Source organism: Piliocolobus tephrosceles, chromosome 1, assembly GCF_002776525.5.
Source record: "Piliocolobus tephrosceles isolate RC106 chromosome 1, ASM277652v3, whole genome shotgun sequence".
In the NCBI taxonomy this organism is placed as follows: domain Eukaryota; kingdom Metazoa; phylum Chordata; class Mammalia; order Primates; family Cercopithecidae; genus Piliocolobus; species Piliocolobus tephrosceles.
The window spans coordinates 97,878,606-97,895,623 of NC_045434.1; the positions used below are offsets into that span (position 1 = coordinate 97,878,606).

General features: G+C 39.9%; 1 protein-coding gene across 2 annotated transcripts in view; it reads right to left on the bottom strand.

Annotated features, from left to right (window-relative positions):
* Positions 1–17,018, bottom strand: part of COPA (COPI coat complex subunit alpha) — a 56,422-nt gene that overhangs the window by 37,364 nt on the left and 2,040 nt on the right. For both annotated transcript variants that reach the window (XM_023214241.1, XM_023214240.1), the window contains exons 2-7: positions 15,796–15,909; positions 15,524–15,597; positions 10,879–10,959; positions 9,260–9,336; positions 8,094–8,203; positions 733–842 (exon numbers count right to left, since the gene is read on the bottom strand). In XM_023214241.1, the coding sequence (XP_023070009.1) occupies positions 733–842; positions 8,094–8,203; positions 9,260–9,336; positions 10,879–10,959; positions 15,524–15,597; positions 15,796–15,909 (566 nt within the window). The remainder of the gene's footprint in view (positions 1–732; positions 843–8,093; positions 8,204–9,259; positions 9,337–10,878; positions 10,960–15,523; positions 15,598–15,795; positions 15,910–17,018) is intronic.

Here is a 17,018-nt window from a genome sequence, read left to right on the forward strand (position 1 = left end):
AATAAATTTTAAGAGTCTAAAGACATCTTTAGACCAAAAAGTTTAAGAACTGCTGATTTTAAGATACTGTATACCCTATTTATACATTTATATAGTGTAGTGTGACAGAATCCTGGATAAGGCAGTTTTGAATTAGCAGTATTATTGAGATATATCATAGTGCAGTGAAAAGCACCTGGGTTTTGCAGTCAGATCCCAATTCAAATCTTAGTTCTTACATTTATTTAGTAGATACATGTAGATTTTGGTAAACTGCTTAATTTCTCTAAATCTCAATTTTTTTTTGTCTGCGAAATAGGGATAATAATATCTACTTCAGTGGGTAGCTATGAAGATTAGATAATTTTTGAAAGAAAAACTAGTTTTTTTCCCTTATGCTTTTCTGTTTTCTCACCTGCACAAAAGTTACACATGGCTGGTTCTCAATAACTTTGATTAAATTTCTTGCTGCTCTGCCTTACAGAAAGCTTGAGAATGGGCTCTGCTTTGGGATGGTGATGAAGTCTGCGCCTGGCCTTCTCCCTTTCCCCACTGGGTATCTCCCTCAGGTGGCACATAAGCTTCATTCCTCTGTTGGTTCACTCACAGTTTGATTTCTAGTACCTCAAACAGTGCCTGGCACTTAATAAGCACTCTGTAAATATTTGTTGAAGGAATGAATAAATGAACAGCATATTGTGACTTTCCCAAGAAGACAGCCCATATCCAGCCCCTGGCTGTAAAGATAAGTACCTCTAGTACATGCTTCACCACTGCATCTGTAGTTCCAAATAGATCAACCCCAGTTATTCCTCTTACATCCGATTCCACCGCACCAGGGGACAGGTTTTTTTTCCTTAGACCTTTGAAGGGATAAGGAGCAGGATGAAAGATGTAAACATAAATGTTATCTAAAGCAGCACAGTATCAGAAACACAGAAACTACAGTGAAAAAGAAGAGAAAAAGAAATGGAAAAGACTGAAGAAAGAAAACAGACTCAAGAATTCCTATTTCTAAAAATGTTCAAAATATTGAAGTACATTCACTATCTTCTCTTCTGCTCCCTTAGCACTTAAACAGATCCATTACCGGAACTTCTTTCCAGAGGAGGATGACCCAAATTTCTGGCACACTTTAACCTCTTCTTCCGCAAATCTTACCTCAAGAGGTGTCTGCTTCAGTTAACGCCCACTTTCCATTCTTCAGTGTTCTTGTGTTCTTGAAATGTGGCCCCAAATGGTAAACATTCAATTTCTACTCTCAACTTCATAAAATTTATAGCAGCTTTTTTCCCATCATTTCAGAAAATTTTTCTTTTTTTTTTAAAAGACTAGTCAAGTGCAGCAGTGAGAATGGGGAAAAGAGTGGAACAAGGAGTTCAATCTGTAACTGACTGTGAACAATCAACTGAGATAACTCACTATCTTCAGACTAGGCTCAAGAAACTTTAAAGGAAAGCCATTTGAGGCAGGCATGGTGGTTCAAGCCTATAATCCTAGCACTTTGGGAAGCCAAGGCAGGTGAATCGCTTGAGCCCAGGAGTTTCAGACCAGCCTGAGCAACATGGCAAAACCCCGTCTCTCCAAAAAAAAAAAAAAAAAAAAAATTCGCTGGGTGCAGTGGTGCATACCTATAGTCCCAGCTACTCGGGGGGCTGAGAGATAGGAGGATGGTTTGAGCCCAGGAAGTCGAGGCTGCAGTGAGCCATGATGGTGCCACTACACTCCAGCCTGGGTGACACTGAGACCCTATCTCAAAAAAGAAAAGCCATTTGAAGAGGCCACAGCACAGTGTTTCTCAACTTGAAGCCTTTCAACAGCTGATGGGAGAAGTTCCAAATGGGTTACAGAAACTAGGCCTATTAAGGACAAAACAGCTATTTGGTAGAAGATAATGTAAAACCACAACCCATGTAAAAAAGTGTACTCATGCCTACTACCTGACTCTTGGACAAAGAACAAGATAATTAAAACTGTCATGTCCTTTTAAGTTCCTGCTTAAAAGGATGATTATAGATTTGAATACTTGGATTTTGCCATTAAAACCTTTGGAGGCTAGTTTTACTGGGAGGAATTAGGCTGTAACTTAAAAACGAAGGAAAAAGACACCAGAATAATAACAGCCATATCCAGCCCCTCTATTTGTAGAGGACCCACGTATATGGCTCAAGTACAACTACCTTTAAAAGCTATTTGTGTTACAGTCAGAACCAAAATTATGATAACACTACTACTATCTCACATTCGAAAAGTACTTTGCAGTTTTCAGAGCATATGCTATGTAACTGGATTCTGATAACAAACCTTTGGAATGAGCAAGCAGGTAAAACCGTAACAGTTTGTAGATGAGAAAAAAAGAATTGAGACTAAAATCCTATCTTTTGAAGTATTTTAGGGGGAAAGTGGAAGATGAAATTACCTAGCACTTGTAAATGTTTTAAAAAAAGATAGTTATGTATAATGGAAAACCAAAACTCTTAACTGAAAATAAAACCTAAAGGCTGGGTGTGATGGCTCACGCCTGTAATCCTAGCACTTTGGGAGGCCGAGGTGGGTGAATCACCTGAGGTCAGGAGTTTGAGATCAGCCTGGCCAACATGGCAAAACCCTGTCTCTACTAAACATACAAAAATTAGTTAGGCATGGTGGCGCACGCCTGTAATCCCAGCTACTAGGGAGGCTGAGGCAGGGGAACCGCTTGAACCCGGGGGGCAGCGTGGCGGGGGGGTAGCGCAGAGGTTGCAGTGAGCCAAGATTGCGCCACTTCACTCCAGCCTGGGTGAAAGAACGAAATTCTGTCTCAAATTAAAAAAAAAAAGGAGGCTGGGCGTAGTGGCTCACGTCTGTAATCCCAGCACTTTGGGAGGCCGAGGTAGGTGGAACACCTGAGGTCAGGAGTTCGAGACCATCCTGGCTCAAACAGTGAAACCCTGTCTCTACTAAAAAGACAAAAATTAGCTGGGCATGGCGGTGCATGTCTGTAATCCCAGCTACTTGGGAGGCTGAGGCAGGAGAATCACTTGAACCTGGGAGATGGAGGCTGCGATGAGCTGAGATTGTGCCACTGCATTCCAGCCCGGGCAACAGAATGAGACTCCGTCTCAAAAAAAAAGGAAAGAAAACCTAAGTCATTTTAAGCCTAAACTTTGCCATCTGTAGGAAAATATAAGAACTTAAGTTTAATAACCGCATTTATATTTATTGTTTTAAAACTGTGATATATCTCTTTTGTTATAGTGGCACCTACATTTTAACACTGGAGAAGCAAGAGCTTAGAAGGCCACAACAATTTTAATTATTTTGTCCTCTGTCCAAGATGAGCATTTAGCCAGTAGGTAGACAGAAATAAAGCTGATGCTTTACAATATATTCTCCCAAAGGTTCATAAATACTTTATTGCTGGGATGCCTCCTTTCACTTACTACACTTGTCCCTTTAATAAGATCTGTCAACTTTTTCTAATGAGTCTGGTATATGAAACAGATTCAAAGGAAAATACAAAGATAGACAGCTGTGAGAAACTTCACCTCCAATAAGCTTCAACAAACACATTAAAAGGAAAGCTGTATGACAGAATGGAAGGCTGTTGCATTTGCGTGTAATGATCCAGGAAAAGGGGAAGGGCAAAAACAGACAGATGAATGGTGACAGGCAGTGAAAAGATACTTAGAGAAGAAATAATTGAGCCTTCAACAAGCCACTCGCTAGGACTGAACGACAGACGGAAAATTTCTACAGCAGCTACCCAAATCCAGAGGGAGGAGAGGACACTCTCAGAATGGACCAGTTTGATGCACACCTCCCAATACGGACCAGGGAAAGCAGGAAAAAGAGAGGGATGATAACAGGATTTGGCAGCAAATTAATACTTTTTTAGTAGCCATTTCAAAGACTGAGCCTGAATTACATGGGCTTGACATGCAAAGGTACAAGCCTATTAAAATAATTTAACTTGTCAGTTTACTTGGGAGCTCAAGTTAAGAAAGTAATCTTTTATATATAGGTTTGTAAATACATTCCCTTTTAAACAAATAGTTTTTGCCAGGCTAACACAAAAGATTCAGGTTAAGCTAAGCCCCGTGGGGCTCAATCCCCATGGGAAAGGTATCAAGAGATAGGTTTTCCTTTAAAGATCTCTATATTCTCTTATTGCTTAACTAACTCAGAGAGTGTCCCTTTCAAAAAAAGATAGTCAAAAAAATTAGAATTAGTCCTCTAAATTTGGGAGTATTCATACTCTTATTCAGAACTAACTTCTCCATTTTGGAAATATAAGCACTGGTCTTTAACAGATAGGAAAGCTAATTCCTCTTCCTGTTTTCTGACTTATTTGAACCCAATAGCAAAAAAGAACTCTGCTGAAAAAGAATATGCTGATTTCTAGAGAAGGAAAGCATAAAAGTCTAACCCAAAAGCTTCCTGCACTTTGTTAAATACCAAAGCATCTCCTTCCACTCTGGTTAAGGGGTTACTGGAAGTCAAGAGTTGTGGGTAAAGAACAACACTTAGAAATGGCATAGACAGCATTAACATTAGTACAGCAAGTTAGCACAAAATTCTCACTACCACATAAATAAAGTATAGCAATTGCAAGATTATTATATAGTAATCCATGCACTTCACACATTCAAGAGCAAGTATAAACCCCATGGTGTCACACTCTCTCCCTCTCTTCTCTGATCTAGGGCCCTTAATTTTGATGTAAAAATGTTCTCTGTCTGCAAAAGGTAAAGAAAAGTATTTCGTGCCTTGAGCATTTCATGATCACCAATAATCCAACCACCTGATTGCCCCCAAACTGCACTGGCTAGACTGCAGGGAACATGCTGGGCTGGCATCAGGTGGCACAAACATTACTCTTAGAGTGGAGCCCTTCTCAACCTGGTGTTCTGGAAAAGAATTAAGTCTTAATGCCTGAAAGCATCAGTTTAGGTATGTAATAAATTCTCTATGATCTAGAATAGCATTAGCTATATACCATTCTTGGAAGAACTATGGAAACAGCCACTGAAAGTACTTTCTTTTTTTTTTTTTTTTTTGAGACGGAGTCTCGCTCTGTCGCCCAGGCTGGAGTGCAGTGGCCAGATCTCCGCTCACTGCAAGCTCCGCCTCCCGGGTTTACGCCATTCTCCTGCCTCAGCCTCCCAAGTAGCTGGGACTACAAGCGCCCGCCACCTCGCCCGGCTAGTTTTTTGTATTTTTTTAGTAGAGACGGGGTTTCACCGTGTTAGCCAGGATGGTCTCGATCTCCTGACCTCGAGATCTGCCCATCTCGGCCTCCCAAAGTGCTGGGATTACAGGCTTGAGCCACCGCGCCCCGCCGAAAGTACTTTCTATAGCACTTAATTCTCTCACAGAATCCAGGTTGACAAAGGCTATTCTGGATAATTGCTGGCCGGGGGCAGTGGCTCGTGCTTGTAATCCCAGCACTTTGGGAGGCTGAGGCAGCCGAATCACTTGAGGTCAGGAGTTCGAGACTAGCCTGGCCAAAATAGTGAAACCCTGTCTCTACTAAAAACACAAAAATTAGCTGGGCATGGTGGCATGTGCTTGTAGTCCCAGCTACTTGGAAGGCTGAGGCAGGGTAATCGAACCCAGGAGGTGGAGGTTGTAGTGAGATGAAATCATGACACTGCACTCCAGCCTGGGTAACAGTGAGACTCTGTCTCAAAAACAAACAAAAAAATTGCCCCGATCGGCTGGAACAGCATGAATTGGGATCCAACCCCATCAGGCTCCTATATCCTGAGACAGAGAGAGTGCTTTGAATGTGTGCACAGTGAAAAACCATGGAAAGCCATAGTGAGGTTACTGGGAGAGTAGATGCTAAGCTCCCTGGTACTGGCAGTGAGGAGAGGACACAGGTTCACAGTGCCTGTGTCTAGCTCCTCCTGTTGGCATGGCTGGTCACATCTGGGTGTACTTCAAAAAACCTTGTCAGTCTGATGAAAAACTGCAATGGCAAAGCCCTAGGGAAGGAGAGTACAACTGCCCTATCTCCAATACCTCGTTTATACTACTCCCTTTCATTCTAAGCCTTTGAAAACGACGAAGACAGCATGATCTAGAGGTTCTACTCTACAATTGTCTCCATCTCCCCTTGTCTTGTTTCTATGCTACATTAACCTAAACAACTGCTATTGCAACATTCCAAATGCTGTAACCCAGAATCCAAATTTTCAGCTTGCTGTTCATTAATGGTCTATAAAAACAAGTGCCATTATTGCCCCAGCCCCCCATGCCACAATGGAGTTGGGAACAGTTATCACCTCCGCTGTACAATGCAGAGGATGACTCCTTTATTACAAAGAACCAAACAAAGATCTATGAAGGGGGCCTTCCTTTCATAGAATGAAACATGTTTTGTAGTCCAGTCATTGACATTTCAAAGAACTCACATCTCCAAGAATTTCTAAGGAAATGAATAGAAAGAAACAACAGGCTGGGCATTGTGGCTCGTGCCTGTAATCTCAGCACTCTGGGAGGCAAAGGTGGGCAGATCACCTGAGATCAGGAGCTTGAGACCAGCCTGGCCAACATGGTGAAACCCTGTCTCTACTAAAAATACAAAAAGTAGCTGGGCACGGTGGCACATATCTGTAATCCCAGCTACATGGGAGGTGGAGGAATGAGAATCGCTTGAATCCAGGAGGCAGAGGTTATAGTGAGCTGAGAATATAGAATGCCACAGCACTCTGGTCCAGGTAACAGAGTGATACTGTCTCAAGAAAAAATAAAAATAAAAAAAAAAAAAAAAAGAAAAAAAAAAGAAAGAAACAACAAATACTAACTGGTCAGGGAACTACAGCATTTAGTGTTTGATTTCCCTATTCCACCATGAAGCACTTCCATCATTCTCACAGGTACAGTCCACTCTCTGCATTTAAATTCTCTAGGTAGCACTTTCTTAGATCTCCTCTATATAAGACTAAACATTTAAATCCTTGTCTCAAAATAAAGATATGTAAACTATAAAAGGAGGAATTATCCCAACTATCCATAATCTATAAATGTTTAATTTCTAGTCCTAAATCTGTCCATTAAAAGGTATTCTGGGCCAGGCACAGTGGCTCACGCCTATAATCTCAGCACTTTGGGAGGGCAAGGTGGGTGAATCACCTGAGGTCAGGAGTTCGAGACCAGCCTGGCCAACATGGTGAAACCCTGTCTCTACTAAAAATACAAAAATTAGCTGTGCGTGGTGGCACACACCTGTAATCTTAATTACACAGGAGGCTGAGGCACAAGAATCGCTTGAACCCAGGAGGCAGAGGTTGTAGTGAGCTGAGATCGTGCCACTGCATTTCAGCCTGGGCAACAGAGTGAGATTCCATCTCAAAAAAAAAAAAAAAAAAGGCCAGGCACAGTGGCTCACACCTGTAATCCCAGCACTTTGGGAGGCCAAGGCAGGCGGATTACGAGGGCAGGAGTTTGAGACCAGCCTGGCCAATATGGGGAAACCCCGTCTTTAATTAAGACACCAAAATTAGCCAGGCGTGGTCACATGCGCCTGTAGTCCCAGCTACTCAGGAGGCTGAGGGAGGAGAATTGCTTAAACCCGGGAGGTGGAGGTTGCAGTGAGCCAAGATCATCGCACCACTGCAATCTAGCCTGGGCAACAAAGCAAGACTCCCTCTTAGGAAAAAAAAAAAAAAAAGGTATTCTGGACATAAAAGTCACCAACTCCTAGAACCCAACCATGCTCCTTGCACTAGAAGAAATGTAATAGAGAGATTTTACTATTTTTAAATAAAGCAACAGGGTCCAACAGTCTTGTTTCCCTATATTAATCTATTCTAAAAATTTCTTTTTGTCATAGATGTATTTTTTTCTTATTTGTAGCGCAAAGCCTGATTCTTAATCAAATGTCCCAACAGTATATAGATTTTAACTAAAAGCTGATCTAAGTAGAGTTAAAATTTCTCTTTTCTTAGAGAAGACTTCCAATATGAAGAACGATCAAAGCAGATTCAACACCCTCAGAAACAAAGACGCTATTATAAAACAGAATATTCTAAATTTTCCAGTTCTAAGTCAACTTTCCTCACTATTTTAAGCAATTGCAGTTTTGCACCAGACATGACCAGGTTGTCCCCTGAACTTGGGCAGCTCACCAGAAATATCCCAAACGCGCACAGTCTGGTCCAGGCTGGCTGATACTACCAAGTCTTCTGAGGGGTGGAATTGAGCACACATCACATAATGGTTGTGCCCTGTTAACACACTGCAAAAAAAAAAAAAAAAAAAGACAATACCAAATTAGAGGTGGAAGTCAACAGACTCCTAAACTAAATACCTTTCTCCATATTCAATAAATGCTTATCCAATTATATTTTTATGGAGACAAAGGTAGGTCATCCTACCAATTGTGAACTAATAATAATAAGCCCAGTCAGTTATTTTAACAACAGTTCTCTTCTTGCCTCTAATGCTTTAGTATTTAAATATTACTAATTTCAGGAGAACTGAGATTACATAGCTCTCCTCTCAAAAATATTTTATAATATCAAAATAAATGTAATCTCAGTAATTCATACTGTAAATTATCTGTGAGATTTTAGTAAGGTATCTCTTTTAAAGGCCAGCACTTTATTTGTTATTATTATTATTATGAGACAGAGTTTCACTCTGTTGCCGAGGCTGGAGTGCAATGGCACAATCTTGGCTCACTGCAACCTCTGCCTCCCCAGTTCAAGCAATTCTCTGCCTCAGCCTCCCAAGTAGCTGGGACTGCAGGCACGCGCCACCGCGTCCAGCTTATTTTTGTATTTTTAGTAGAGATGGGGTTTCACCATCTTGGCCAGGTTGGTCTCGAACTCATGAACTCAGGTGATTTGCCCGCCTTGGCCTCCCAAAGTGTTGGGATTACAAGCGTGAGCCATGGCGCCAGGCCAAGGCCATCACTTTAAATGGTCCCTAACTCTTCATGGAAGGTTCTATGTAAAGCTCCAGCTCCAAACACAAAATAAGATAAAGGTCTAGACCTTGACTCCTTGACTCGGGTTTTCTGGGAAAATAATTGAAAACCAGCTAAAAGTTCTTGTTCTAAAAGGCTGTATGACTTCTCTTCCTGGTAAGAAATTATTGGAAGATCCAGATTCATATATGGGATTGCCTTTACATTTATTATTTTGCACTTAAAAGCATCCTACAAATACAATCAGTAATTAATCAGCCGACATAGCCATTTGGGAAGGGAGAAGATTGTTGTAAGAGAAGCTGATTATGAAAAAGTAGGAAAAATGAAGACTCTTTTTGAGCCCTCTGCCTCCTGCTTTACCAAACACAGGTTCTAGATTGCCAATTCCACACTCGGATGGTCTGATCATCTGAGGCACTCAGAATCCAGGGATATTCCTGAAAGATATTCCAGACAAAGGCTTTAAACATTAAACAAATTTGTTTTATCAGCCTCTTGTAATCATTTTTCTCTAAAGAATTGCATTGCTTAACAGCTTAGCTACATTAGCAAAGGGGCTGCTGCTTTTGCTACCAGGTTAGCTGTCGTCTTTTCTCTACCACTCTAACGGCTTTTTTCAACTTCGGCACTTTCACCTATAAGACTTAAGAATGGAAGCCAGTCAGAGGCATAATAGATTCTCAGAGGCAGATAGTGACATATACATTTACATTTTCTTCTATATGTGTGTATGTGTGTGTATTATATATAATCATGTAAATTAAGATCCTGTGAAAGATTCTTCTACCTTTAACTCTAGGATGGGAATATTATTTTATTGTCTGACTTCTTTCTGTCCAGTTTCAAAAAATTCCCAGGTCTCAGCAACCAAAGCAGAAAGTAACATGTAAAGACAAATTAGCCTTTTTGGAATCTGTAGATTGTTGAGAAAAGGAAGTATTTCTTATTTACACTTCCTTCTTACTACACTTGCTAAGCTTTGTGTTAAACACTGAAGATAGACGGTATCCCTATCTTCATTACAGATAGGGATGTTAGTACCTCTAACATCAGTATTTAGCACAAAGCTTAGAAAGTATAAGGCACACATGTATTTACTGAGCTGGTAAAATGAAAGAAAATAAGGTTTTTCATAACTTTCCAGGTAGATGACAACTTGTTCTAGGCAAGGATCTTCAGGAAGTCCTTTATGGCAATGGCAAACAATTCCTACTTAAATTATCTTATTGAGTGGTTATCATTCTGAAATGTTTAAATTATAATTTTCTCATTCTCTCCTATCCTAAAATTTTTTAATTAAAGAAACAATGTATACTCAACCAGTAAATTATTGTTTATTTCATCATATTCTTTCCAACTTAATTCAAAGACTTAATTTACTGGCAATCAAAGAATAGTATAAGTTAATGCTAATACACAGAATTATAAGGAGATCCTCTCAGGTTGCAAATGGATTCAGAGGTTGGGAGTCTGTAATCTCACTATCTAAATCTACTATGATACCTGGCAGCTCAAAGAAAGTAGTAAGCCTGGCTAAGGGAACAGCCTCCACCAGACCCAAAAATCCTAGGATAGACAGACTGTTAATACTTCAAAACGTTTGTTAGCTCATCAAAATGGCATCTTAGTCTGATCTTCCAGACACACCTACTACTTACTAATAATACCCTACATGGGATTAGCTGGCAAACTTTTGGTTTTTGGTTCAGCAAACCTGAAATCAAATCCCTACTTTTCCCTACAGAGAAACAATGACTTCCCATAGAATCCACTGAATCCAATAAAATTAAATTCAGTACAATCCCAAGTGCTTCCTTTTGCAGAAAGAAACAAAGCAGAAAGGTCAATACCACATAGATTGTAGAAGAGCCACTCCAAAAACCACTCTGTTATTAAAACATAGGTTCTCAACGATCAAATAAAGATTACTATGGGGAAAGTAAGAATGCTCCAAAACTAGTGCCACCATGACTACTTACATGATGAAAAAACGTGGTGCGAATATAATCTAAGTGCCCAAGCAATGTGAAAAGACAGCGCCGAAGCTTGTAATTCCAAACCTGCAAAGACAGAAATCAAACTAAGAAACAGAAATATACCTATTGGGCCTCTATAGAGATAAAAATATGTATATAAATATGGGTTTACATACATATTTGTACTTTCGTATTTCTAAATAGGTAGGAACCTTGGTAGGAAGCCTTAAGATTTGAGGGAAAAAGAACAAGAATGAAACTATAAGTCAGATAAACAATGTGGGGTTGGGGTGTGATTAGGGAAAAGATAAATATGAAATTATTGAAGTTTTTCAGGCTGGGTGCAGTAGCTCATGCCTGTAATCCCAGCACTTTGGGAAGTTGAGGTGGGTGAATCACAAGGTCAAGAGAATGACACCACCCTGGCTAACACAGTGAAACTCCATCTCTACTAAAAATACAAAAAATTAGCCGGGCATGGTGGCATTCGCCTGTAGTCCCAGCTACTGCAGAGGCTGAGGCAGGAGAATCACTTGAACCCAGGAGGCAGAGATTGCAGTGAGCCAAAATCATGCCATTGTACTCCAGCCTGGGCGACAGAGTGAGACCCGGTCTCAAAAAAAAAAAAAGAGAAAAGTTTTTCTTTCTTTGGGAAGAAACCATCTGTATTTAGTAGCGGGAAATATTTAACCAGGGCTTGATTTGAAACTCTTTTTTCTATTGCATAATTGTGCTCTCAGCTTGAATACAGGCCCCTTAATGCTTTACCCATCACTTTTAAAAAGTATGACAGGCCAGGCATGATGGCTCATGCCTGTAATCCCAGCATTTTGGGAGGTCAAGGGGGGATCACCTGACGTCAGGAGTTTGAGACCGGACTGGCCAACACGGGGAAACCCCGTCTCTACAAAAATACAAAAAAAATTAGCCGATGTGATCCCAGCTACTTGGGAGGCTGCAGCAGCAGGATCACTTGAACCCGGGAGGCCGAGGTTGCGGTAAGTCGAGATCGCACCACAGGACTCCAGCTTGGGCGACAGAGAGGCCTGATCTCAAAAAAAAGTAGGACAGATAGATACCATGACTCCAAGGGAAACAGTAATATACGGCATCAGCTTCTTAGACTCCTAACCTGACGGCAAATGATGCCCATACATACGTGGTCTGTACTCAACTGTCAAGCAAACAGACTTTAACTTATTACATGGAAAATACTACACTGCTCAGTAAGGCTGAGCTAACCAGAGAAACAATATCATATTCAGATGTGAAGCTGAGTCAACTACCAAAGTACTAGGCATCAACGAACACAACTGAAGACACGAAAACCAGGAGCATAAATACAACACAGCTTATCTTCCTCATTCAGAAAATCCCCTAAAATGTACAAAAATAAGAGACCAGATGCATTTTTCTTTTTATTTCATTTAATTTTTAAAAATTTCTTTTTAATATTTGTTTATAATCAATCTGGACCAGCTCGTTACTATTTCTTATTTTTAACTTTTCTTTAGTAAATTATAAAAATATCATTTCCTGTAACAAATTCAGACAATTCAAAAGTATGACAAAAATGCTGAGTTCCTTAAAGGCAGGGTTCTTGCCCAGCATGCTCAACACTATACCCTTACCACCTAACACAGTGCCTGACACTAGGTAAGTGCTCAGCAAGCATTATGCATGGAAATAAGAATAACATGAAAAGTTAAAGTATGCCAATACCTTCGCCTCTATCTATTCAATCAGCTACATATAAATACACATGTACACAGTGGAGTTTCACATAAAAATTAGATCATACCATAAACACTATTCTTTAACTGACTTTTTCCCCCTTATAGAGTTCAGTGTTTTAAACTTTCATATTTCTAGCTTCAAAATGTCTTGACTCCTTCAATGGCCTAAGTCAAGCTCCAAAATTGTAAATCCTTAAAGACTTACAGGGGTTTTAGACCAATACTCTGACCATTTGCTGGGCTCCCCGTCTTACTCTTTGTAAATGAAGATTGTACTAATGCTACATTTATCTGGATATAGCAAGCAATATGATAGTCCACAGACATAACTTTTCTAGATAATCCCCCTTTTTATGAAAAAATGTTCAAGTTTATTAGTCATCAGAGAAATAAAATTAATGAAAACCACTAAATGGCTGGGTGTGGTGGCTCACGCCTATAATCCCAGCACTTTGGGAGGCTGAGGCAGGAAGATCATCCAAGGTTGGGAGTTTGAGAACAGCCTGACCAACACGGAGAAACCCCATCTCTACTAAAAATACAAAATTAGCCGGGCGTGGTGGCGCATGCCTGTTATTCAAGCTACTCAGGAGCCTGAGGCAGGAGAATCACTTGAACCTGGGAGGTGGAGGTTGCGGTGAGCCAAGATCACGCCATTGCACTCCAGCCTGGGCAACAGCGCAGACTCGGTCACAAAAAACAAACAAACAAAAAAACAAACAAAAAAACCCCCACTGAATGATAGCACTGTACACCTACCAGCTAGTAAAGAATTCCTTTGTTTTAATAACAGCTTTATTGAGATACAGTTCAAATACCATACAATTTATTCATCTAAAGTATAAAATTCAATGGTTTTTAGTATATTCACCATTGTGCAACCATCAATTTTAGGACATTTTTATTCACTCCCCTAAGACATTCATACCCATTGGCTGTCACTCCTCATTTCCTCCCAACCCCTCCAACCCTAGACAATCACTAGTCTACTTTGTGTTTCAATAGATTTACCTATTCTGGACATTTCATAAGTGGAAGATTATTTCTTTTCCAAAGTATTAGTCATTTTGGGAAAACTTTTTTCTTAATTAACACCCAGTTTTTCCTTTTTAAACAGATTTTAAGAATCCCAAGTTAACCATTCTTGATAGTCAATGTTCATCACTATAAACAACAAATACAAAAATATTATAATGAGGTGATATCCTTATGGGCTTCTGAGATCTATCAGGTGATTTGAGTTTTGATTGCCCCAGGATGTGGTGCCTAAAAACTAGAAAACAGAAATAAATGTCCTTCCTATAATTCCAATAGCTCTTTTCTCTGTAGGCAGCGGTCACTCATTACTCCTGTCACCTAAGTTCTGTGGTATAATCACAATATATAACTTCTTGAAGTTGCTTATGAAAAAGACTTTACCTTTTTATCAAGTAAATTTCACTGGTTTGGTTTGATAGATAGACTTAATGAAAACAACTAAAGGAAGTAAATAAAGGAAATTTTGATTTATTTTTATAGGTTGCTAGTCTCTGGCTCTAACTTTCACTATTATGAGTCAATCGTCTTCAAAGAATTGCCTATATTCTGTCTGCTTCCTCATTTTATACTAAGGCCTTCCAAATTAAGCACTTTAAAGGTTATTTCTCAGTCTTGATCTTATTCTAAACGCTTTCTCCTTCCCAAAAGTCTCTTCTTCCTTGGCATGCAACAGGCTTCTTCTCCCTCTTGGTTCATCTTGAACCCCTGAAATCACTGTTTCCCATACTAACTCTACTTCCTCTCTCTCCCTGAAATGATGGTCTGTCTTCTTATTCAACGTACTCCTTGAGCAATATCTTCTACTGCTTCTCCTTTGGCTCCTCCCTTCATGATGACAAATCACAAATATATTTCTAGCACAGACATCCCAACTAGACTGTCTCTTAGCTCCCTCAAAATTATCAGAGACAAGATGGAATTCATTACCCATTCTCTTCCACTCCAGAAAACTATCTACTCCTGATTTTCCTTTCCTAATTAATGACACCCCCTTTACCCAGTGACCTAAACTAGAAGCCTGAAAATCATCTCATTTATTTCTCCTTATTGTCCCTTATTTCTCCTTATTGGCCATCTCATTTATTTCTCCTTATTGCCCCTTATTTCTCCTTATTGGCCATCTCATTTATTTCTCCTTATTGACCATCATCTAACGGACATACTGATTCATTTCCTTAAATTCTCACATCCATCTCCTTCTCTCCATTTCAAATGCTACTACCTAAGCTCAGGTTTCCTGACTGGTATCTTTGTCTCCAGTTCTGCCCAAATCATCCAATCTTTTCTTTAATTGCCACCAAGTAATCATTTTAAAAACATATAAATCTGATATCACTCCTGTATTTAAGTTCCTTAAATTGCTCCTTGTTATCTGCATGATAACATCTAAACTCCTGAGTGCTGCAAACAGGTACTCCATGATCTGGCTCCTCTCATCTTCTGTCCCTTCTCTCAACATTTCTTCAGGTTTTCTCCATACAAAACTAGTAAGAGTTGCCCTGTATCTAGCTGTATCACGCCTTTTGTCTTTGCACCTGTACTGCTCTTTCCTATTTCACTGTGAATATCTATTACATCACTCACCAAACTATACATGCTATTACTTGGATATATGTTTATCTCCTCTATTAGAATAAAAGCTCCTTGAAAACAGAAGCCATTTCTTATTTATTTTTGAATTCCCAAAAAAGAAAACAGCGTCTGACATACAGTAAGCATTCAACAAATGTTTGCTGGGTAAGTTCTCCAGATAATGTTGTCAAAAGCCTGAGCTCTGTATGAATGAACTTCCCTGTCTTTCAGTCCCTTTCACGATTCCCAAACCTTCCCACATCCTCTGTCCTTTATTCTCAGTCATGACAGACCCTCTGTACCTTAATCTTATAGTCATCTCCTCCAGAGACGAACAGTGGCTGCTGCTTATGGAAGTCAATGCCTCGCACTGGACCTGGTGGAGAAGGCAGGCAATGTATGTTAGAGAGAGCTATCCTTTCTAATATCTAAAGTGATTCCTATTCAGGATTTTTCCGTTTTATCACTTCCACATTCTTTAATCATAGAGGAATCCATGTCAAACAAGGCTTTAAATACCCCAGGATATGATAAATACTTATACTCATTTAACTTCCTCCTAGAAATATCTCACCATCGTGTTCATCAAACTTGTCAATGAGAGTGCACATCCGATAGTCCCATAACTGGATGACCCCATTATGTAAACTAGTCAGGATCCAAGGTCTTTTGGGGTGAAAGCTGAGCCCTGAAAAAAATAGAAAATGATACAATGAGCTAACTAAGCCCCATGATGTCACCTTCTGTCAATTCTGATAAGAAAAAGAAACAGCAAGGTTAATCCTAGGTTCATTTATTCATTCGACACGCTTGATGATTTTTTACTGGATGCCGGACATCATGAATTTTATGTTTGGTACTAGATGTTTGTTATATTCCTTTAAATATTGTTGGGCTTTGCTCTAGGATGCAATTAAGTTACTTGGAATCAGTTGATCCTTTCAAGGCTTGCTTTTAGGTTCTATTACAGGGGGGCTACAGCAGCCTTCATTCTAGGCTTAATCTGGAACCATTATTAAAGCAATAGCCATCTGAGGTCTCTATTTGAAGCCCTATATTATTAGGAAGTCTTTCCATTCTGGCCAGTAGGAACACAAACTAGTCCCAGCCCTGTGTGAGCTCTGGGGACTGCTCTGCCTTCTCCTTTCCAGTGGTTCTCTTTCAGGTTTTGAATAGTTTTCTCACATGCAGATCAGTACTCAAAGACCCAAGAGGACATCCTGCAGATCTCTAGTGCTCTCTCTCTGCAGCCCCCTCTTCTCCGGTATTTTGCCCTGCAAAATCTAGCATCTTTGCTTCCCCACACTCTAAACTTTTGTCTCCTCAGAAAGAACAAGGGATTCCCCTCTTCACTGAAGCCTGAAAACTCTCTAGGCAGCAATCTATGACAATCATAGGACTCACCTTGTTTATTTCCCTTCTCTCAAGAATCATTTTCCTGCACTGCGTGTCACCCAACGTCTGTGAGCAATGTATGAACCTTTGTTTCATACATTTTGTTTGTTATTCTATCAAGACTGGAAATGGAAGTCCCCAGAGGTAACAACTACTAACAGTTTGGAGTGTACCCTTTCAGATTTTTAATGCAGTTACACATAGACATAGGCCTTAGTATTTTATGAAAGTGGGGATCACATTATGATGTTGTTCTGCAAACTTTTACATTATTCTAACAGGCATTTAACTTTGTCCCCCAATTTTTGGCTATCAGAAGAGCCTACTGAAGATACTTGTACACATAATCTAGCCTATTTGCATTATTATTGCTCTAGGCTAAAGACCTGTGAGATTGCTCAG